This window comes from Chiloscyllium plagiosum, unplaced genomic scaffold, assembly GCF_037043375.1.
Source record: "Chiloscyllium plagiosum isolate Xiang-an unplaced genomic scaffold, Cpla_swu_hap1 HiC_scaffold_29, whole genome shotgun sequence".
Classification (NCBI taxonomy): domain Eukaryota; kingdom Metazoa; phylum Chordata; class Chondrichthyes; order Orectolobiformes; family Hemiscylliidae; genus Chiloscyllium; species Chiloscyllium plagiosum.
The window spans coordinates 45,135,952-45,159,140 of record NW_028270167.1 but is presented as its reverse complement, the minus strand read 5'-3'; the positions used below and the strand labels follow the sequence as shown (position 1 = coordinate 45,159,140).

Genomic DNA, 23,189 nt, shown 5'->3' with positions numbered 1-23,189 from the left:
GGGAAAGTGCTACACTGTCGGTGGGTTATAACAGAGAAAGTGCTGCACTGTCGGCGAGATATCACAAAGAAAGTGCTGCACTGTTGGTGGGTTCTAAAAGGGAAAGTGCTACACTGTCGGTGGGTTATCACAGGGAAAGTGCTGCACTGTCGGCGGGTTATAACAGAGAAAGTGCTGCACTGTCGCGGGTTATCACAGGGAAAGTGCTGCACTGTCGGCGGGTTAACACAGATGAAGTGCTGCACTGTCAGCGGGGTATCACAGAGAAAGTGCTGCACTTTTGGTGGGCTATCACAGGGAAAGTGCTGCACTGTCGGCGTGTTTTCACAGAGAAAGTGCTGCACTGTCGGCGTGTTATCATAGACAAAGTGATGCACAGTCGGCGAGTTAACACAGAGAAAGTGCTGCTCTGTCAGTGGGTTATCACAGGGAAAGTGCTACACTGTCGGCGAGTTAACACAGAGAAAGTGCTGCTCTGTCGGTTGGTTATCACAGGGAAAGTGCTGCACTGTCGGCGTGTTATCACAGAGAAAGTGCTTCACTGTCGGAGGGTTATCACAGGGAAAGTGCTTCACTGTCGGAGGGTTATCACAGAGAAAGTTTCTTCACTGTCGGAGGGTTATCAAAGAGAAAGTGCTTCACTGTCGGAGGGTTATCACAGGGAAAGTGCTTCACTGTCAGTGGGTTATCATAGAGAAAGTGCTGCACTGTCGGTGGGTTATCACAGAGAAAGTGCTGCACTGTCGGTGGGTTATCACAGGGAAAGTGCTGCACTGTCGGTTGGTTATCACAGAGAAAGTGCTTCACTGTCGGTGGGTTATCACAGGGAAAGTGCTGCACTGTCGGTGGGTTATCACAGAGAAAGTGCTGCACTGTCGGTTGGTTATCACAGGGAAAGTGCTGCACTGTCGGTGGGTTCTAAAAGGGAAAGTGCTGCACTGTCGGTGGGTTATAACAGAGAAAGTGCTGCACTGTCGGCGTGTTATCATAGACAAAGTGATGCACAGTCGGCGAGTTAACACAAAGTGCTGCTCTGTCGGTGGGTTATCACAGAGGAAGTGCTTCACTGTCGGAGGGTTATCACAGGGAAAGTGCTTCACTGTCGGAGGGTTATCACAGAGAAAGTGCTTCACTGTCGGTGGGTTATCACAGGGAAAGTGCTTCACTGTCGGAGGGTTATCACAGAGAAAGTGCTGCATATTCGAAGGGTTATCACAGAGAAAGTGCTTCACTGTCGGTGGGTTATCACAGGGAAAGTGCTGCACTGTCGGCGGGTTATCACAGGGAAAGTGCTGCACTGTCGGTGGGTTATCATAGAGAAAGTGCTGCACTGCCGGTGAGTTATCACACCGAAAGTGCTGCACTGTCGTAGGGTGATCACTGAGAAAGTGCTTCACTGTCGGAGGGTGATCTCAGGGAAAGTGCTGCACTGTCGTTGTGTTATAACAGGGAAAGTGCTGCTCTGTCGGTGTATTATCACAGAGAAAGTGCTGCACTGTCGGCGGGTTATCACAGGGAAAGGGCTGCAATGTCTGTGAGATATCACAGAGAAAGTCCTGCACTGTCAGCGAGTTATCACAGAGAAAGTGCTGCACTGTCGGCGGGTTATCACAGAGAAAGTGCTGCACTATCGGTGGGTGATCACAGGGAAAGTGCTTCACTGTCGGAGGGTGATCTCAGGGAAAGTGCTTCACTGTCGGTGGGTTAGCACAGGGAAAGTGCTGCTCTGTCAGCGGGTTATCACAGGGAAAGTGCTGCACTGTCGGTGGGTTATAACAGGGAATTTGCTGCACTGTCGGCGGATTATCATCGCGAAAGCGATGCACTGTCGATGGGCTATCACAGAGAAAGTGCTGCACTGTCGGTGTATTATCTCAGAGAAAGTGCTGCACTGTAGGTGGGTTATCACAGGGAAAGGGCTGCAATGTCTGCGAGATATCACAGAGAAAGTGCTGCACTGTTGGTGAGTTATCACAGGGAAAGTGCTGCACTGTCGGTGGGTTATCACGGGGACAATGCTGCACTGTCGGTGGGTTATCACAGAGAAAGTGCTGCACTGTCGGCGAGTTATCACAGGGAAAGTGCTGCACTGTCGGCGAGTTATCACAGGGAAAGTGCTGCTCTGTCGGCGGGTTATCACAGGGCAAGTGCTGCACTGTCGGTGGGTTATAACAGGGAATGTGCTGCACTGTCGGCGAGATATCACAAAGAAAGTGCTGCACTGTTGGTGGGTTCTAAAAGGGAAAGTGCTACACTGTCGGTGGGTTATAACAGAGAAAGTGCTGCACTGTCGGCGAGATTTCACAAAGAAAGTGCTGCACTGTTGGTGGGTTCTAAAAGGGAAAGTGCTACACTGTCGGTGGGTTATCACAGGGAAAGTGCTGCACTGTCGGCGGGTTACAACAGGGAAAGTGCTGCACTGTCGGCGGTTTAACACAGATGAAGTGCTGCACTGTCAGCGGGGTATCACAGAGAAAGTGCTGCACTTTTGGTGGGCTATCACAGGGAAAGTGCTGCACTGTCGGCGTGTTTTCACAGAGAAAGTGCTGCACTGTCGGCGTGTTATCATAGACAAAGTGATGCACAGTCGGCGAGTTAACACAGAGAAAGTGCTGCTCTGTCGGTGGGTTATCACAGGGAAAGTGCTACACTGTCGGCGAGTTAACACAGAGAAAGTGCTGCTCTGTCGGTTGGTTATCACAGGGAAAGTGCTGCACTGTCGGCGTGTTATCACAGAGAAAGTGCTTCACTGTCGGAGGGTTATCACAGGGAAAGTGCTTCACTGTCGGTGGGTTATCACAGAGAAAGTTTCTTCACTGTCGGAGGGTTATCAAAGAGAAAGTGCTTCATTGTCGGAGGGTTATCACAGGGAAAGTGCTTCACTGTCAGTGAGTTATCATAGAGAAAGTGCTGCACTGTCGGTGGGTTATCACAGAGATAGTGCTGCACTGTCGGTGGGATAGCACAGGGAAAGTGCTGCACTGTCGGTGGGTTATCACAGAGAAAGTGCTTCACTGTCGGTGGGTTATCACAGGGAAAGTGCTGCACTGTCGGTGGGTTATCACAGAGAAAGTGCTGCACTGTCGGTGGGTTATCACAGGGAAAGTGCTGCATTGTCGGTGGGTTCTAAAAGGGAAAGTGCTACACTGTCGGTGGGTTATAACAGAGAAAGTGCTGTACTGTCGGCGTGTTATCATAGACAAAGTGATGCACAGTCGGCGAGTTAACACAGAGAAAGTGCTGCTTTGTCGGTTGGTTATCACAGGGAAAGTGCTACACTGTCGGCGTGTTATCGCAGAGAAAGTGCTTCACTGTCGGAGGGTTATCACAGGGAAAGTGCTTCACTGTCGGAGGGTTATCACAGGGAAAGTGCTTCACTGTCGGAGGGTTATCACAGGGAAAGTGCTACACTGTCGATGGGTTATCACAGAGAAAGTGCTGCACATTCGAAGGGTTATCACAGAGAAAGTGCTTCACTGTCGGTGGGTTATCACAGGGAAATTGCTGCACTGTCGGCGGGTTATCACAGAGAAAGTGCTGCACTGTCGGTGGGTTATCACAGGGAAAGTGCTGCACTGTCGGCGGGTTATCACAGGGAAAGTGCAGCACTGTCGTAGGGTTTTCATAGAGAAAGTGCTGCACTGCCGGTGAGTTATCACAGCGAAAGTGCTGCACTGTCGTAGGGTTATCACAGAGAAAGTGCTTCACTGTCGGAGGGTGATCTCAGGGAAAGTGCTGCACTGTCGTTGGGTTATAACAGGGAAAGTGCTGCTCTGTCGGCGGGTTATCACAGGGAAAGTGCTGCACTGTCGGTGTATTATCACAGAGAAAGTGCTGCACTGTCGGCGGGTTATCACAGGGAAAGGGCTGCAATGTCTGCGAGATATCACAGAGAAAGTCCTGCACTGTCGGCGAGTTATCACGGGGAAAGTGCTGCACTGTCGTAGGGTTCTCACAGAGAAAGTGCTTCACTGTCGGAGGGTGATCTCAGGGAAAGTGCTTCACTGTCGGTGGGTTAGCACAGGGAAAGTGCTGCACTGTCGGTGGGTTATAACAGGGAATTTGCTGCACTGTCGGCGGATTATCATCGCGAAAGCGATGCACTGTCGGCGGGTTATCACAGAGAAAGTGCTGCACTGTCGGTGTATTATCTCAGAGAAAGTGCTGCACTGTAGGTGGGTTATCACAGGGAAAGGGCTGCAATTTCTGCGAGATATCACAGAGAAAGTGCTGCACTGTTGGTTAGTTATCACAGGGAAAGTGCTGCACTGTCGGTGGGTTATCACTGGGACAATGTTGCACTGTCGGTGGGTTATCACAGGGAAAGTGCTGCACTGTCGGCGAGTTATCACAGGGAAAGTGCTGCACTGTCGGCGAGTTATCACAGGGAAAGTGCTGCACTGTCGGCGGGTTATCACAGGGCAAGTGCTGCACTGTCGGTGGGTTATAACAGGGAATGTGCTGCACTGTCGGCGAGATATCACAAAGAAAGTGCTGCACTGTTGGTGGGTTCTAAAAGGGAAAGTGCTACACTGTCGGTGGGTTATAACAGAGAAAGTGCTGCACTGTCGGCGAGATATCACAAAGAAAGTGCTGCACTGTTGGTGGGTTCTAAAAGGGAAAGTGCTACACTGTCGGTGGGTTATAACAGAGAAAGTGCTGCACTGTCGCGGGTTATCACAGGGAAAGTGCTGCACTGTCGGCGGGTTAACACAGATGAAGTGCTGCACTGTCAGCGGGGTATCACAGAGAAAGTGCTGCACTTTTGGTGGGCTATCACAGGGAAAGTGCTGCACTGTCGGCGTGTTTTCACAGAGAAAGTGCTACACTGTCGGCGTGTTATCATAGACAAAGTGATGCACAGCCGGCGAGTTAACACAGAGAAAGTGCTGCTCTGTCGGTGGGTTATCACAGAGGAAGTGCTTCACTGTCGGAGGGTTATCACAGGGAAAGTGCTTCACTGTCGGAGGGTTATCACAGAGAAAGTGATGCACTGTCGGCGTGTTATCACAGAGAAAGTGCTTCACTGTCGGAGGGTTATCACAGGGAAAGTGCTTCACTGTCGGAGGGTTATCACAGAGAAAGTTTCTTCACTGTCGGAGGGTTATCAAAGAGAAAGTGCTTCACTGTCGGAGGGTTATCACAGGGAAAGTGCTTCACTGTCGGAGGGTTATCACAGGGAAAGTGCTTCACTGTCGATGGGTTATCACAGAGAAAGTGCTGCACATTCGAAGGGTTATCACAGAGAAAGTGCTTCACTGTCGGTGGGTTATCACAGGGAAAGTGCTGCACTGTCGGCGGGTTATCACAGGGAAAGTGCTGCACTGTCATAGGGTAATCATAGAGAAAGTGCTGCACTGCCGGTGAGTTATCACAGCGAAAGTGCTGCACTGTCGTAGGGTTATCACAGAGAAAGTGCTTCACTGTCGGAGGGTGATCTCAGGGAAAGTGCTGCACTGTCGTTGGGTTATCACAGGGAAAGTGCTGCACTGTCGGTGTATTCTCACAGAGAAAGTGCTGCACTGTCGGCGGGTTATCACAGGGAAAGGGCTGCAATGTCTGCGAGATATCACAGAGAAAGTCCTGCACTGTCGGCGAATTATCACAGAGAAAGTGCTGCACTGTCGGCGGGTTTTCACGGGGAAAGTGCTGCACTGTCGTAGGGTTCTCACAGAGAAAGTGCTTCACTGTCGGAGGGTGATCTCAGGGAAAGTGCTTCACTGTCGGTGGGTTAGCACAGGGAAAGTGCTGCTCTGTCGGCGGGTTATCACAGGGAAAGTGCTGCACTGTCGGTGGGTTATAACAGGGAATTTGCTGCACTGTCGGCGGATTATCATCGCGAAAGCGATGCACTGTCGGCGTGTTTTCACAGAGAAAGTGCTGCACTGTCGGTGTATTATCTCAGAGAAAGTGCTGCACTGTAGGTGGGTTATCACAGGAAAAGGGCTGCAATGTCTGCGAGATATCACAGAGAAAGTGCTGCACTGTTGGTGAGTTATCACAGGGAAAGTGCTGCACTGTCGGTGGGTTATCACGGGGACAATGCTACGCTGTCGGTGGGTTATCACAGGGAAAGTGCTGCACTGTCGGCGACTTATCACAGGGAAAGTGCTGCACTGTCGGCGAGTTATCACAGGGAAAGTGCTGCACTGTCGGTGGGTTATAACAGGGAATGTGCTGCACTGTCGGCGGATTATCATCGCGAAAGCGATGCACTGTCGGTGGGTTATCACAGGGAAAGTGCTGCACTGTCGGTGTATTATCACAGAGAAAGTGCTGCACTGTCGGTGGGTTATCACAGGGAAAGTGCTGCACTGTCGGTGTATTATCACAGAGAAAGTGCTGCACTGTCGGTGGGTTATCACAGGGAAAGTGCTGCACTGTCGGCGGGTTATCACAGGGAAAGTGCTGCACTGTCGGTGTATTATCTCAGAGAAAGTGCTGCACTGTCGGTGGGTTATCACAGGGAAAGGGCTGCACTGTCGGTGGGTTATCACAGGGAAAGTGCTGCACTGTCGGCGAGTTATCACGGGGAAAGTGCTGCACTGTCTGCGAGATATCACAGAGAAAGTCCTGCACTGTCGGCGGGTTATCACGGGGAAAGTGCTGCACTGTCGGTCGGTTATCACAGGGAAAGTGCTGCACTGTCGGCGAGTTATCACGGGGAAAGTGCTGCACTGTCGGTGGGTTATCACACAGAAAGTGCTGCACTGTCGGTGGGTTATCACAGGGAAAGTGCTGCACTGTCAGTGGGTTATCATAGAGAAAGTGCTGCACTGTCGGTGGGTTATCACGGGGAAAGTGCTGCACGGTTGGCGGGTTATCACGGGGAAAGTGCTGCACTGTCGGTGGGTTATCACAGAGAAAGTGCTGCACTGTCGGTGGGTTATCACGGGGATAGTGCTGCACTGTCGGTGCGTTATCACGGGGAAAGTGCTGCACTGTCGGTGGGTTATCACAGGGAAAGTCCTGCACTGTCAGTGGGTTATCACAGAGAAAATGCTGCACTGTCAGTGGGTTATTAGAGGGAAAGTGCTGCACTGTCGGTGAGTTATCACAGAGAAAGTGCTGCACTGTCGGTGGGTTATCACTGGGAAAGTGCTGCACTGTCGGTGAGTTATCACAGAGAAAGTGCTGCACTGTCAGTGAGTTATCACAGAGAAAGTGCTGCACTGTCGGTGGGTTATCACAGGGAAAGTGCTGCACTGTCGGTGAGTTATCACAGAGAAAGTGCTGCACTGTCGGTGGGTTATCACAGGGAAAGTGCTGCACTGTCGGTGGGTTATCACAGGGAAAGTGCTGCACTGTCAGCGGGTTATCACAGAGAAAGTGCTGCACTGTCGGTGAGTTATCACAGAGAAAGTGCTGCACTGTCGGTGGGTTATCACAGAGAAAGTGCTGCACTGTCAGTGGGTTATCACAGGGAAAGTGCTGCACTGTCAGCGGGTTATCACAGAGAAAGTGCTGCACTGTCGGTGAGTTATCACAGAGAAAGTGCTGCACTGTCGGTGGGTTATCACGGGGAAAGTGCTGCACTGTCGGTGGGTTATCACAGGGAAAGTGCAGCACTGTCGGTGAGTTATCACAGAGAAAGTGCTGCACTGTCGGTGGGTTATCACAGGGAAAGTGCTGCACTGTCGGTGAGTTATCACAGAGAAAGTGCTGCACTGTCAGTGGGTTATCACAGAGAAAGTGCTGCACTGTCGGTGGGTTATCACAGGGAAAGTGCTGCACTGTCGGTGAGTTATCACAGAGAAAGTGCTGCACTGTCGGTGGGTTATCACAGGGAAAGTGCTGCACTGTCGGTGGGTTATCACAGAGAAAGTGCTGCACTGTCGGCGGGTTATCACAGGGAAAGTGCTGCACTGTCGGTGGGTTATCACAGGGAAAGTGCTGCACTGTCAGTGGGTTATCACAAGGAATGTGCTGCACTGTCGGCAAGTTATCACAGGGAAAGTGCTGCACTGTCGGCGGGTTATCACAGAGAAAGTGATGCACTGTCGGTGGGTTATCACAGGGAAAGTGCTGCACTGTCGGCGGGTTATCACAGAGAAAGTGCTGCACTGTCGGCGGGTTATCACAGAGAAAGTGCTGCACTCTCAGTGGGTTATCACAGGGAAAGTGCTGCACTGTCGGCGGGTTATCACAGAGAAAGTGCTGCACTGTCGGTGAGTTATCACAGAGAAAGTGCTGCACTGTCGGTGAGTTATCTCAGAGAAAGTGCTGCACTGTCAGTGGGTTATCACAGAGAAAGTGCTGCACTGTCAGTGGGTTATCACAGAGAAAGTGCTGCACTGTCGGTGGGTTATCACAGGGAAAGTGCTGCACTGTCAGTGGGTTATCACAGAGAAAGTGCTGCACTGTCGGTGGGTTATCACAGAGAAAGTGCTGCACTGTCGGTGGGTTATCACAGGGAAAGTGCTGCACTGTCGGCGGGTTATCACAGAGAAAGTGCTGCACTCTCAGTGGGTTATCACAGAGAAAGTGCTGCACTGTCAGTGGGTTATCACAGAGAAAGTGCTACACTGTCGGTGGGTTATCACAGGGAAAGTGCTGCACTGTCAGTGGGTTATCACAGAGAAAGTGCTGCACTGTCGGTGGGTTATCACAGAGAAAGTGCTGCATTGTCGGTGGGTTATCACAGGGAAAGTGCTGCACTGTCGGCGGGTTATCACAGAGAAAGTTCTGCACTCTCAGTGGGTTATCACAGGGAAAGTGCTGCACTGTCGGCGGGTTATCACAGAGAAAGTGCTGCACTGTCAGTGGGTTATCACAGAGAAAGTGCTGCACTGTCAGTGGGTTATCACAGAGAAAGTGCTGCACTGTCGGTGGGTTATCACAGGGAAAGTGCTGCACTGTCGGTGGGTTATCACAGAGAAAGTGCTGCACTGTCGGTGGGCTATCACAGAGAAAGTGCTGCACTGTCGACGGGTTATCACAGAGAAAGTGCTGCACTGTCGGTGGGTTATCACAGGGAAAGTGCTGCACTGTCAGTGGGTTATCACAGGGAAAGTGCTGCACTGTCGGTGGGTTTTCAGAGAGAAAGTGCTTCACTGTCGGAGGGTTATCACAGAGAAAGTGCTGCACTGTCGGTGGGTTATCACAGAGAAAGTGCTGCACTGTCGGTGGGCTATCACAGAGAAAGTGCTGCACTGTCGGCGGGTTTCACAGAGAAAGTGCTGCACTGTCGGTGGGTTATCACAGGGAAAGTGCTGCACTGTCGGTGGGTTATCAGAGAGAAAGTGCTTCACTGTCGGAGGGTTATCACAGGGAAAGTGCTGCACTGTCGGTGGGTTATCACAGAGAAAGTGCTGCACTGTCGGTGGGTTATCACAGGGAAAGTGCTGCACTGTCGGTGGGTTATCACAGGGAATGTGCTGCACTGTCGGTGGGTTATCAGAGAGAAAGTGCTGCACTGTCGGTGAGTTATCACAGAGAAAGTGCTGCACTGTCGGTGGGCTATCACAGAGAAAGTGCTGCACTGTCGACGGGTTATCACAGAGAAAGTGCTGCACTGTCAGTGGGTTATCACAGAGAAAGTGCTGCACTGTCAGCGCGTTATTACTGAGGAGACGCTGCTCTGTTTTTGGGCCTGGACCTAATCTGTTCTAATATTGACACACACGCAGCTGTGCAGCACTGCCAGCAAATTGCTTGCAGATATGCTCCTGATTTTAGGGGTCAGAGTTCCTATATATGTTTGTGCATGAGCGAGAACTGTACTCATCATCATCATAGAACTCTACAGGGGTAATAAAAACACCCTTCAGCCTAACCAGTCTATACTGATCAAAAACAGCCGTCTAACCATTCACCCTTTTATTAGCAGTTGGCCAGTAGCCTTGTGTGCCTTGACCTTACCGGGATGCACCTGAATAGATTCATCAAATCCTACAGCATGGCCTTTTGGCTCAAACTCACACGAACGCCATTTCCCTGCTCTGGGCCCATATCCTTTCCTATCCATGTATTTGTCCAAATGCCTTTTAAATGTTTTTAATGTACCCACCTCAACCACTTCCGCTGGTAGCTCTGTCCATATACATCTGACTCTCTGTATAAAGAAAAGTGGCTCTCAGGCTCCCTTTTATTCTTTCCCTCTAACTTCTCGTCCTCGATACAGCAACCCTACATGCTACCGATTCATGCCTCTCATGATCTTATACACTTCAAAAGATCCCCCTGAGTCTCCTACACTCTGAAGGAGAAACTCCAAGCTTGTCCAACCTCTCCTTAGACCACTGAGTCCAGGCAACATCCTTGCAAATTTCTTCTGCACTCATTCCATTTTAATGACATCCTTCCGGTAACAAGGTGACCAAGACTGAACACAATACACAAAGTGTGGCCTCACGAACATCCTGGACAACTGCAACATAACTTCCTAACTTCGATACTCAATGCCCTGTTGATGAGGCCAGTGTGCCAAAAACCCTCTTCGCTGCCCTGTCTACCTGTGATTCCAGTTTCAGAGAACTGTGAACCTGAACTCCAAGGTCCCCCTGTTCCATCACACTCCTTAAGGCCTTACCATTCACCATGAAACTCCTCCCTTGATTTGACTTTCTAAAATGCCAGACTTCACACTTATCTGTATTAAACTCCATTTTGGATATTGTTGGGGAGATGGCTCACCAGGGGAAGCCAGCAGTAGCCAGGTTCATGGCACCCTGGATGGTTCTGCTGTACAGAAGGGTGGGACAAAGAGTGGAACGGTTATACTCATCGGGGATTCAATTGTTACAGGAGTAGATAGGTGGCTCTGTGGTCAAAAACGAGATTCCCAAATGGCATGTTGCCTCGCAGGTGCACGGGTCAGGGATGTCTCAGATTGGCTGCAGAACATCCGGAAGGGGGGAAGGTGAACAGCCAGTTGTCGTGGTAATTATAGGCACCAATGATATAGTTAAAAATAACAGAATGAGGTCTTCCAAGCAGAATATATGAAGTTAGGAGCCAAGTTAAAAAGTAGGACACCACAGGTAGGATCACAATTCCATAAGTTTTAGAATACTCATGGACAAAGATGAGAGAGATCCTAAAGGAAGAGTGCTAAATTGAGGTAACTGTACCAAAGTTCAGCAGGAGCTGGGGAATGTAGATTGGGATCTGTTGTTTGAAGGTAAATTCACATTCGATATGTGGGAAGCTTTTAAAGAGAGGTTGATTAGCATGCATGAGAGACATGTTCCTGCGAAAATGAAGAATAGAAATAATAAGATTAAGGAATCATGGAGGGCATGTGAAGTCGTAAGACTAGTTAAGAGGAAAATGGAAGCATACATAAGGTCTAGGTGACTGACAACAGACAACACTTTGGAAGAATATCAAGAAAGTAGGACCAATCTGAAACAGGGAATTAAGAGGCTAAAGGGGGTCATGAGATATCTTCAGCAAACAAGGTAAAGGAAAATCCCAAAGCCTTTTGTTCATATATAAGATCCAAGAGGGTAACGAGAGAAAGCGTTGGCTCACTCTAGGACAATGGAGGAAGGTTATGTGTGGAGTCAGAGAAAATGGGTCAGATGCTTAATGAGCACTTTGTAGCAGAGGAGATTGTCACTGAGGAGAGGGACATGATGAATGTTGAGGTTATGGATAGATGTTTGATTACTCTCGGTCAGGTCGGCATAAGGAGGGAGGAAGTGTTGGGTATTCTAAAACGCATTAAGGTGGACAAGTCCCAGATCCAGATGGGATCTATCCCAGGTTTCTGAGGGAAGTGAAAGAGGAAATAGTTGGGATACTAACAGGTATCTTTGCAGCATCCTTGATCAAGGTGAAGTCCTGGAGGACTGGAGAATTGCTAATGCTTTCTCATTGTTTAAGAAGGGCAGCAAGGATAATCCAGGTAATTATAGACTGTTGAGCCTGATGCCAGTGGCTGGGAAGCTGCTTGGAGATGATACTGAGGGATTGGATCTATTGATATTTGGAAGATAATGGGCTTATCAGTTATAGGCAACATGGTTTTGGGTGGGGATGGTCATGTTTTACCAACATGATAGAATTCTTTGAGGAAGTGACAAAGTTGATTGATGAGGGAAGTGCTGTAGATGTCATACACATAGACTTCAACAGGATGTCGATAAGGTTCCCCATGGTAGGCTGATGGAAAAAGTGAAGTTGCATGGGGTCCAGGGTGTAGTAGCTAGATGGATAGAGAACTGGCTGGGTAACAGGAAACAGAGAGTAGTAGTTCCTCAAAATGGAGAACTGTGACCAGTGGTGTTCCACAGAGATCCATGCTGGGACAGCTGTTGTTTGAGATATACATAAATGATTTGGAGGAAGGTATAGGTAATCTGATTAGCAGGTTTTCAGATGACACTAAAATTGTTGGAGTAGCAGATAGTGAAGGTGACTGTCAGAGAATACAGCAGAATATAAATAGATTGGAGAGCTGGGCAGAGAAATGGCAGATGGAGATCATTCTGAGCAAATGCGAGATGATGTATTTTGGAAAATCCAATTTAAGAGCACATTCGGAAAGGAGAGAGTTACCTTGACACTTTGTTTCTGGAGGCAGTCATACCTGGTAGATTAAGTAAGTCAAATTCAGTTCGTGATTAGGGACATCTGGGTATGATTGCAAGTGAGGCAGCGAGGGGATCCTGAGTTCAGGCATGGAGGACCCTCAGCTTTTGACCTTATCCAACAGGTACGAGATACTTACTCCCTGTGTGAGTGAGGAAAAGGGGAGGATGAGCTAGCTCACCATGGCACCATGGTGCAGAAGGCCATTCAAGAGGGGGTAGGAAAAAGACAAGTGGTAGTTACAGGGATTCTATAGATAGGGAGATAGATAGAATTCTTTGTGAGCCAGATCGGGAGTCCTGCATGGTGTGTTGCCTGCCCGGTGCCAGGGTGCAGGGCATCTCTGACCGGCTTGAAAGGATATTGAAATGGGAGGAAGAGGATCCAGTTTTTGTGGTCCACGTTGGGACTAACAACATAGGCAAGGTTAGGATCGAGGACCTGTTTGGGGATTATCAAGCGCTAGGAACAAAATTAAAGAACAGGTCCTCAAGGGTTTTAATCTCCGAAATACCTCCTGAACCATGTGCAAATTGGCTTAGGGGTAAGAAAATTAGAGAAGTAAACACGTGGCTAAGGGAATGGTGTGGGAACGAGAGGTCAGTTTTGGAACCAGGAGGATCTGTACCGATGGGACGGTCTCCACCTGAACCAATCTGGAGCCAGTGTCCTAGCGAGTCGGGGGGGAAGGGATAGGGAAAACGACAGGGCGATGGTAAATAACAAGGTAAGCGGCAGGTTAGATTGTGTGCAGGAGGGCTTAAGTTCAAGGCAGACTATCAAAGAAGCAAAAAGGAAGGAGAACTCAGGAGACATTAGAGATGTTATGAATCATGAGAGTGAGAAAGCTCGGATAAATGCTCGTAGCATTTGTAAAAAGCTTGATGAGTTAACGGCACAAATCATGCCGTTAGTAGCCACTATGGAGACATGGTTACAGGATGGTCATGACCAGGAGTTAAATATACAGGGGACCCCGACTATTCGGAAGTACAGTAAGGTAAGGGAGGTGGCGTAGCTCTGATATTCAAGGACAATATGAGGGCCCTGATGGAATGCATCCCAGGGTAAAAGAAATGGGAGAAATAGCAAGTGCACCGGTGATAATTTTCCAAATTCGCTGGACCCTGGGGCAGTCCAGCAGATTAGAAAACTGCAAATGTGACGTCACTATTTAGAAAGGAAGGTAAACAAAAGGTGAAGAATTATAGACTGGTTAACCTCTGTAGTGGGAAAAATACTTAGTCTGTTATCAAGGAAGAAATAGCAGGGCACCTCAATAGAAATTGTCCCATTGGGCAGACGTAGCGTGAGTTCATGAAGGGCAGGTCATGCTTGACAAATCTTTTGAAATTCTATGAAGACTTTACAAGCAAGGTGCAAAATAGGGACCCAGTGGATGTGGTGTACCTGGATTTCCAAAAGGCCTTTGCCAATATGCTGCACATGAGGCTGCTGCATAAGAGAAGGATGCATGGTGTTGGCGTAGAGTATTAGCGTGGATAGAGGATTGGTTGACTGACAGGAAGCAAAGAGTGGAGATAAATGAGTGCTATTCTGGTTGGCAATCAGTGCCTAGTGGTGTGCCTGAGGGATTGGTGTTGGGATTGCAATTATTGGAGTTGGCGATCACGTGTCGTACCGATGACACTAAGATGCGTGGTAGAGCAAAGTGTGCAGAGGACTGTGAAACTTTGCAGAGGAACATGGATACATTGTGCAAGTGGGCAAAGGTCTGGCAGATGGAATACAATGTGAAGTCATACATTTTGGTAGGGGTAATAGTAAAAAGGATTATTACTTGAATGGTAAAAAAGTTGCAGCATGCTGTTTTGCAGAGGGACCTGGGTGTCCTTGTGCATGAATCACAGAGGGTTGGTCTGCAGGTACAACAAGTAATTAGGAAGGTAAGTGGAACCCCTAAAGGGGTTGGGTTTAAAAGCAGAGAGGTAATGCCATAGCTGTACAAGTTACTTGAGAAAAGATGTCCTGGAGGGGGTGCAGAGGAGGTTCACCAGGTTGATTCCGGAGTTGAGGGGTTTGGCTTATGCGGAGTAACTCAGTAGATTGCAATTATATTCAATGGAATTCAGGAGAATGAGGGGGGATCTTATAGAAACATATCAAATTATGAAGGGAATAGACAGGATAGAAATAGATAGGATGTTTCCACTGGCAGATGAAGAGATCATAGCCTCAAGATTAGAGGGAGCAGATTTAGGAACTTCTTCACCCAGAGGATTGTTAATCGATGGAATTCCTTGCCCAGGGAAGTAGTTGACTCTACTTCAGTAAACAGTTTTAAAGCTAAAGTAGAATTTTTTTTAACAATGTTGTGGTTGTGTTCGCCGAGCTGGGAATTTGTGTTGCAGATGTTTCGTCCCCTGTCTAGGTGACATCCTCAGTGCTTGGGAGCCTCCTGAGAAGCGCTTCTGTGAGAAGATTTATAGCTCGGGTGCTCGTTGTTGTGATTCTGGATACGGTGTGAGCGCGGGTAAGTGTATCTGAATCCACAAGAAGATCAGCCATGATCTTATTGAATGGCAGAGCAGGTTCAAAGGGCCGGATAGCCGACTCCTGCTCCTAGTTCTTATGTAAATGGAAACGTCCGAGGGAAAATTGAAGTGTAGAGAAATCTGGGTGTTCACATCCATTGTTCCCTGAAGATGGCAACGCATGTCAGTAGCGTGGTCAAGAACATGCACGGCATACTTTCCTTCATCCGATGCGGTACTGAGTACAGGCGTTGGCAGGTTATGTTACAGTTGTGTAGGACTTTGGTTTGGCCACATTTCGAATACTGTGTACAGTTCTGGTTGCCACATTACCAAAAGGATGTGGATGCTTTGGAGAGGGTGCAGAGGAGGTTCACCAGGATGTTGTCTGGTTGAAGGGTGTTAGCTATAAAGAGAGGTTGAGTAGATTAAGATTATTTTCATTAGAAGGATGGAGGTTGAGAGGGGTGGATCTGATTGAGGTCTACGAAATCATGATGGTATAGAAAGGGCGGATAGCAAGGAGCTTTTTCCCAGTGTGGGGCACTCAATTACTAGGGGTCATGAGTTCAAGGTGAGAGGAGAAATGTTTAGGGGAGATACGCGTGGAATGTTCTTTATCAGAGGATGCCTGGAAAGGGTTGCCAAGGAAGGTTGTAGAGGCAGTCACGATAGCGTTATTTAAGATATGTCTCGACAGACACATGAATGCGCAGGGAGCAGAGGAATATAACCTTAGAAAATAGGCGTCAGTTTTAGATAGAGGATTGGAATCGGCACAGGCTTGGAGGGTTGAAGGGCCTGTTCCTGTGCTGTAATTTTTCTTGTTCTTTGTTCTAATCAATATTTTATACAGTCCCAAGTATAATCTACCTGCTCCTGTATTCAATTGTTCAGCTAATAAAGACCAGTATCCCATATGCCTCCTTGACCACATCAGCTGCCTGTCCTGCGACATTTAAGAGACCAGTGGACATGCACATCAAGGTCTCGGTGATCATCAGTGTTCCCCAGGGTCTTACCATTCACCCTATATTCCTTTGTCTTATTTACCCTACCCAAGCTGCATCACCTCACATTTATCTGGATTGAATTCCATTTGCCACTGATCAGCCTGTCTGTATCATCCTGTAATCTAAGGCTGTTCCTCACTAATCATCAGTTTTGTATCATCCTCAAACTGACTGATCAGCCAGACTACATTCATGTCTCAATCTTTTATATGTACTTTGACCAGCAAGGGCTCCAGCAGTGATCCCTGTAGAATCCACTGACCTCCAGCCACAAAAACACCCCTTGACTATCACCCACTGCCACTTGCTTAATTCTGGATCCAATTTACCAACTTTCCTTGGATCCCATTGGCTGTTATCTTTATCCAGTCCTGTATATCCCTCATCATTCAGGGTTCACTGGATTTGTGGATCCCACCCTTTATCTTTATTGGAAATTGTGCACCTGTAACTCTCTCTATTTCCTTTGAGAATGTGTCCCATGTTTCTGGCACAGACTTGCTGAAAAGCATGTCTCTGAGTATAATCTGGCCCAAATAATATCAGATCTTATTAAAATCAGCCTTCCCCAGGTTTAGAACTTTGATTTCAGACCCATCCTTGTCTTGAATCTAACAGAGTTAGAATCACTGTCCACAAAGTGCTCTCTTGCAGATATTCCAACCACCTGTACTGCTTCACTTCCTATAATAAAGCCCCCCGCCTTGCAGGCTCTTCTGCATACAGACCGTTCTGTTATAACGTACATTTCATCAATGTGAATTCATTCTAACACAGTCAACAAACTTTTAAAACTTCTGTTGGCTGTGCCGTGATTATATCACCAACACTTCAAGCGCTGTTTCTAAAGTGCGATTTTTCTATAATGTGGGGTTGCTCAAGAATGGAATCATCACATTAATGACGAACTGACTGTGCAGGCTTTAAAAGGCTGTGCTGGACGTATCCTAGGAATTCTGCTCACTCTAAGTCTTTCACATTAGGACTACATCAGATAGTTTTGGGAAAGAAGAAATCTCTCACTGTCACTATCCTGTTCCTTTTGCATTCTCTGAAATTTCCCTCCATACTATTTCTCTCTGACTGTTTGGGGACCTTTAGTGAACACTCAACAATGTGTTCACTCCATTTCAGTTTTTAGGTTTTATCTAATGGCTTCACTTGAGGAGCCGATGAACCTGTCATCCCTCCTTACTGCTGTAATTGATTCCCTGGTCAGTATTGTGACATCTGCTCCTCTTTTACCTCTTTCCCTGTTCTACCTGAAGATCCTGTGTCCTGGAATATTAAGTTGCCAATCCTGTCCCTCTCTCAACAATGTTATTGACAGCAATAGTAACACATCTCATTTTTAAGTCTGTACCTTCACCCATTTTTTGTCAGACTCGTTACATTAAAGTAGTAACATCCAACCTTGCCAATCTCCCTGCGTCTTAACTGGTCTGTTCTTCTTGTGCCTTCCTGACTCACTTGCTGTCTCTTTTAGTTCTGGCTGTGCACCTTCCTTTGCTGAAACATCCCTCAGGATCTCAGCCCGCTGCCAAATTAGTTTCAACTTTACCCAACAGCACCAGCAAACCTCCCCACATGGATGCTGGTCCCATTCCTTTACTGTTGCAACTTGTCAGTCCTGGTACACATCTCACCACCCCCGAAAAGTGTCCCAATGTCCCAAAAATCAAAGGTTCTCCCTCCTGCATCATCTCTCCAGCCGCACATTCATCTGGACGAACCACCTATTTCTATACTCCTTAGCACAAGGCAGTGGAAGTAATCCAGAGATTGCAAAATGTGAAGTTTTTTTCCCCAGTCTGTGCCCTAGTCCCCCAAGTTCAGCTTGCAGCACCTCACCCCTTTATGTCCCGAGACTGTTGGTACCAATATGGATCACAATCTCTGTCTGTTGCCCTCCAGTGGAGATGGTGAATGTTGTGTACACTCATATCCCACAGTGATGGCTATGGGCTCCTCCACTATTCCATATTCATTTTCTGCAACACACTAATTGTCTTCAGTTTCATTCGGTGTAACGTGAGGAATCTGCAACCACAGCGTGTTGTTGGAATTGATCTTTTTCTCTCTTTTTCTCTCCTCTGTTTTTCTCTCTCCCCCCTTCTCTCTCTCTCTCTCCCTTTTTCTCGTTCTCACCATCTTTCTCCTTCCCTCTCGTGGTCTCTCCGTAAGACCTCACAGCTGGAATTTGGCCATTCAGCCTGCTCCACCATTCGAGCAAGGCTGAGAAGTTTTTCACCCATTTCTCCCACTTCCTCCCCATAACTCTTGATTTCCTTGATACTCAACAACCTACTTATCTCCATCTTAAATATATATAATGACCTGGCCTCCACAGCCTTCTGTGGCAATGAATTCCAGAACTGTCTGGCTGAAGAAGTTTCTCCTTATCTCCGTTCTAAAAGATTTTCCTTTTATTCTAAGGCTTTGCCCTCAAGTCCTAGTATCTCTTGTCAACATCTTTTCAATGTCCACTCTGTCCTGGCCATTTTGTAAGTTTCAAACCGATATCCCCTCATCCTTCTAAACTCTAACACGCTCTCTTGCACTCTCCACCTCGTGTTATCTCTCCCTCTGTGCCACATCCTTTATCTCTCTTTCTCTCTTGAATTGTGTAACTGAATCAAACTCAAACCAACGCTGAATCCTTGGATTAACCTCAGTGTCATGTTGAAAACTTGACAATACAAACCAGGAGAAAGTGAGACCAGAGCCCAGATAGGCAGCATCTGACGAGCAGGAGAATCAACGTTTTGGGCCTCCATTCCTGATGAAGGGCTTATGCCCAAAATCTGACTTTCCTGCTCCTGGGATGCTGCCTGACTTGGCTGCACTTTTCCAATAATACAAACCAACACAATATCATGTTCCATGAATGTTACAAAATTGTTGTACACAGGACAAACTGATCCAACAAAAAATAACCTAGAACAGATAAATCTGCAGTTTTGGATAGATATGCTGCTTCTTCAGTTGGGTGCCTAGTCATTCAGGAATTTGCATTACTTCAACACGGTCTGAAAGCTGATAATGTGTATGTGTTTGTCTGTGTGTATGTGTGTACATCTGAGAGATGTTGCAGTCTGTATAAACTCACATGTCACAGTGATGGTTATGGAGCTCTCCACTGCTCCATGTTCATTCTCTGCCACACACTGATAGTCTCCAGTCTCCCTGGGTATAATGTGAGGAATCTCCAACCACAGCTCATTGTTGGAATGTGTCCTGTTCATTGTGACATTAAGATGTCTCCATGTCAGGTTAGATACTGGGAAGCTCTTCACAGAGCAGATTATGACTGCAGAATTCCCCTGAATTATATTGATGGATGAATCATTAATCCCATCCAGGGAAATAATTGAGAGATTCCTTGGTGGGTCTAAAAGCAAATAATGATCAGTTCATTACAATGATAGTCAAAAACATCCTAGACCCCGACAATGTGAAAGGTGAGATAGCAGCGCGGTTTCCTCCTCCACACATCATGTAACCATAGCAGACACTTCAATTCAGTACTGAGGGAGTGCTGCACTGTCAGAGGGTCAGCACTGAGGGAGTGCTGCACTGTCAGAGGGTCAGCACTGAGGGAGTGCTGCACTATTAGAGGGTCAGTACTGAGGGAGTGCTGCACTGTCAGAGGGTCAGCACTGAGGGAGTGCTGCACTGTCAGAGGGTCAGCACTGAGGGAGTGCTGCACTATTAGAGGGTCAGTACTGAGGGACTGCTGCACTGTCAGAGGGTCAGCACTGAGGGAGTGCTGCACTGTCAGACGGTCAGCACTGAGGGAGTGCTGCACTGTCAGAGGGTCAGCACTGAGGGAGTTAGAACATAGAACATAGAACATAGAACATAGAAGAATACAGCGCAGTACAGCCCTTTGGCCCTCGATGTTGCGCCGATCCAAGCCCATCTAACCTATACTAACCCACTATCCTCCATATACCTATCCAATGCCCGCTTAAATGCCCATAAAGAGGGAGAGTCCACCACTGCTACTGGCAGGGCATTCCATGAACTTACGACTCGCTGAGTGAAGAACCTACCCCTAACTTCAGTCCTATATCTACCCCCCCTTAATTTAAAGCTATGCCCCCTTGTAATACCCGACTCCATACGCGGGAAAAGGTTCACACTGTCAACCCTATCTAACCCCCTAATCATCTTGTACACCTCAATCAAGTCACCCCTAAACCTTCTTTTCTCTAATGAAAACAGCCCCAAGTGTCTCAGTCTTTCCTCATACGATCTTCCTTCTATACCAGGCAACATCCTGGTAAACCTCCTCTGCACCCGTTCCAGTGCCTCCACATCCTTCCTATAGTATGGCGACCAAAACTACACACAATATTCCAGATGCGGCCGCACCAGAGTCTTATACAACTGCATCATGACCTCAGGACTCCGGAACTCAATTCCTCTACCAATAAAAGCCAGTACGCCATATGCCTTCCTCACCGCACTATTTACCTGGGTGGCAACTTTCAGAGATCTGTGTACATGGACACCAAGATCCCTCTGCTCATCCACACTACCAAGTATCCGACCATTAGCCCAGTACCCCATCTTTTTGTTACTCTTACCAAAGTGAATCACCTCACACTTAGCTACATTGAATTCCATTTGCCACCTTTCTGCCCAGCTCTGCAGCTTCTCTATATCCTGCTGTAACCTGCCACATCCTTCCTCACTGTCAACAACTCCTCCGACTTTCGTATCATCCGCAAACTTGCTCACCCAACCTTCTAACCCCTCTTCCAGGTCATTTATAAAAATGACAAACAGCAATGGTCCCAAAACAGATCCTTGCGGAACACCGCTAGTGACGGCACTCCATGAAGAAACTTTGCCATCAACTACTACCCTCTGTCTTCTTCCATCCAGCCAATTCCTAATCCAAACCTCCAACTCACCCTCAATGCCATATCTCCGTATTTTCTGCAGTAGCCTACCATGGGGAACCTTATCAAACGCCTTACTAAAATCCATATATACCACATCTACCGCTTTCCCCTCATCAACCTCCTTCGTCACCTTTTCAAAGAATTCAATAAGGTTTGTGAGGCACGACCTGCCCTTCACAAAACCATGCTGACTATCCTTGATCACATTATTCCTATCCAGATGTGCATAAATCCTATCCCTTACAATTCTCTCTAAGACTTTGCCCACAACAGAAGTGAGACTCACCGGCCTATAGTTACTAGGGTTATCCCTACTCCCCTTTTTGAACAAGGGAACCACATTTGCTATCCTCCAGTCTTCTGGCACTACTCCTGTAGACAAAGAGGACATAAAAATCAAGGCCAATGGCTCTGCAATCTCCTCCCTTGCTTCCCAGAGAATCCTAGGATAAATGCCATCAGGCCCAGGGGACTTATCTATTTTCACCTTTTCCAGGATTTCCAACACCTCTTCTCTACATACCTCAAAGCCATCCATTCTACTTATTTGTGACTCAGTATTCACATCAACGACAATGCCCTGTTCCTGAGTAAATACTGAAGAAAAGTATTCATTCAGTGTCTCCCCAATCTCTTCCGCCTCCACACGCAACTTCCCACTACTATCCTTGACTGGACCTATTCCTACCCTAGTCATTCTTTTATTCCTAACATACCTATAGAAAGCCTTAGGGTTTTCCCTAATCCTACCGACTAAGGACCTTTCATGTCCCCTCCTTGCTGCTCTTAGCTCTCTCTTCAGGTCCTTCCTGGCTACCCTATAACTCTCAATCGCCCCAATAGAACCTTCACGTCTCATCTTGAGATAGGCCGCCCTCTTCCATTTAACAAGGGATTCCAATTCCTTATTAAACCACGACTCCCTCGCACGACCCTTTCCTCCCTGCCTGACAGGTACATAATTATCAAGGACACTCAATAGTTGCTCCTTGAACAAGCTCCACATATCATTTACACTCTTGCCTTGGAGTCTACTTTTCCAAGCCACACATCCTAAGTCATGCCTCACCGCATCATAATTTCCCTGACCCCAGCTATAACTCTTGCCCTGTAGTACACACTTATCCCTCTCCATCACGAGAGTAAAAATCACCGAATTATGGTCACTATCCCCAAAGTGCTCACCTACCTCTAATTCTAACACCTGGCCTGGTTCGTTACCCAGAACCAAATCCAGTATGGCCTCACCTCTTGTTGGCCTGTCTACATATTGTGTCAGGAAACTCTCCTGCACACATTGAACAAACACTGACCCATCTAACGAACTTGAGCTATAGCTTTCCCAATCAATATCAGGAAAGTTAAAGTCCCCCATAACAACCACCCTATTACTGTCACTCATCTCCTGAATCACCTTCCCTATCCTTTCTTCAATGATTCTAGGACTATTAGGAGGCCTGTAAAAGACTCCTAACAGGGTGACCTCACCTTTCCTATTCCTAACCTCAGCCCAAACTACCTCAGATGGCAAGTCCTCATCCATCGTCCTTTCCACCACTGTAATACTATCTTTGACAAGCAATGCCACACGTCCCCCTCTTTTACCCCCACCTCTGACCCTACTAAAACATTTAAATCCTGGAACCTGCAACAGCCAATCTGTCAGAGGGTCAGTGCTGAGGGAGTGCTGCACTGTCAGACGGTCAGCACTGAGGGAGTGCTGCACTATCAGAGGGTCAGTACTGAGGGAGTGCTGCACTGTCAGAGGGTCAGCACTGAGGGAGTGCTGCACTATCAGAGGGTCAGTACTGAGGGAGTGCTGCACTGTCAGAGGGTCAGCACTGAGGGAGTGCTGCACTATCAGAGGGTCAGTACTGAGGGAGTGCTGCACTGTCAGAGGGTCAGCACTGAGGGAGTGCTGCACTGTCAGAGGATCAGTACTGAGGGAGTGCTGAACTGTCAGAGGGTCAGTACTGAGGGAGTGCTGCACTGTCAGAGGGTCAGCACTGAGGGAGTGCTTCACTGTCAGAGGGTCAGTACTGAGGGATTGCTGCACTGTCAGAGGGTCAGTACTGAGAGAGTGCTGCTGTGTCAGAGGGTCAGTATTGAGGGAGTGCTGCACTGTCAGAGGGTCAGTACTGAGGGATTGCTGCACTGTCAGAGGGTCAGTACTGAGAGAGTGCTGCTGTGTCAGAGGGTCAGTACTGAGGGAGTGCTGCACTGTCAGAGAG

At 47.8% G+C, this 23,189-nt stretch overlaps 1 protein-coding gene across 1 annotated transcript in view; it reads right to left on the bottom strand.

Annotated features, from left to right (window-relative positions):
- Positions 1-23,189, bottom strand: part of LOC148142288 (myelin-associated glycoprotein-like) — a 281,958-nt gene that overhangs the window by 233,327 nt on the left and 25,442 nt on the right. Inside the window, 1 exon segment of the mRNA XM_087976614.1 lies at positions 19,155-19,436. Coding sequence (XP_087832740.1) covers positions 19,155-19,436 — 282 coding nt within the window.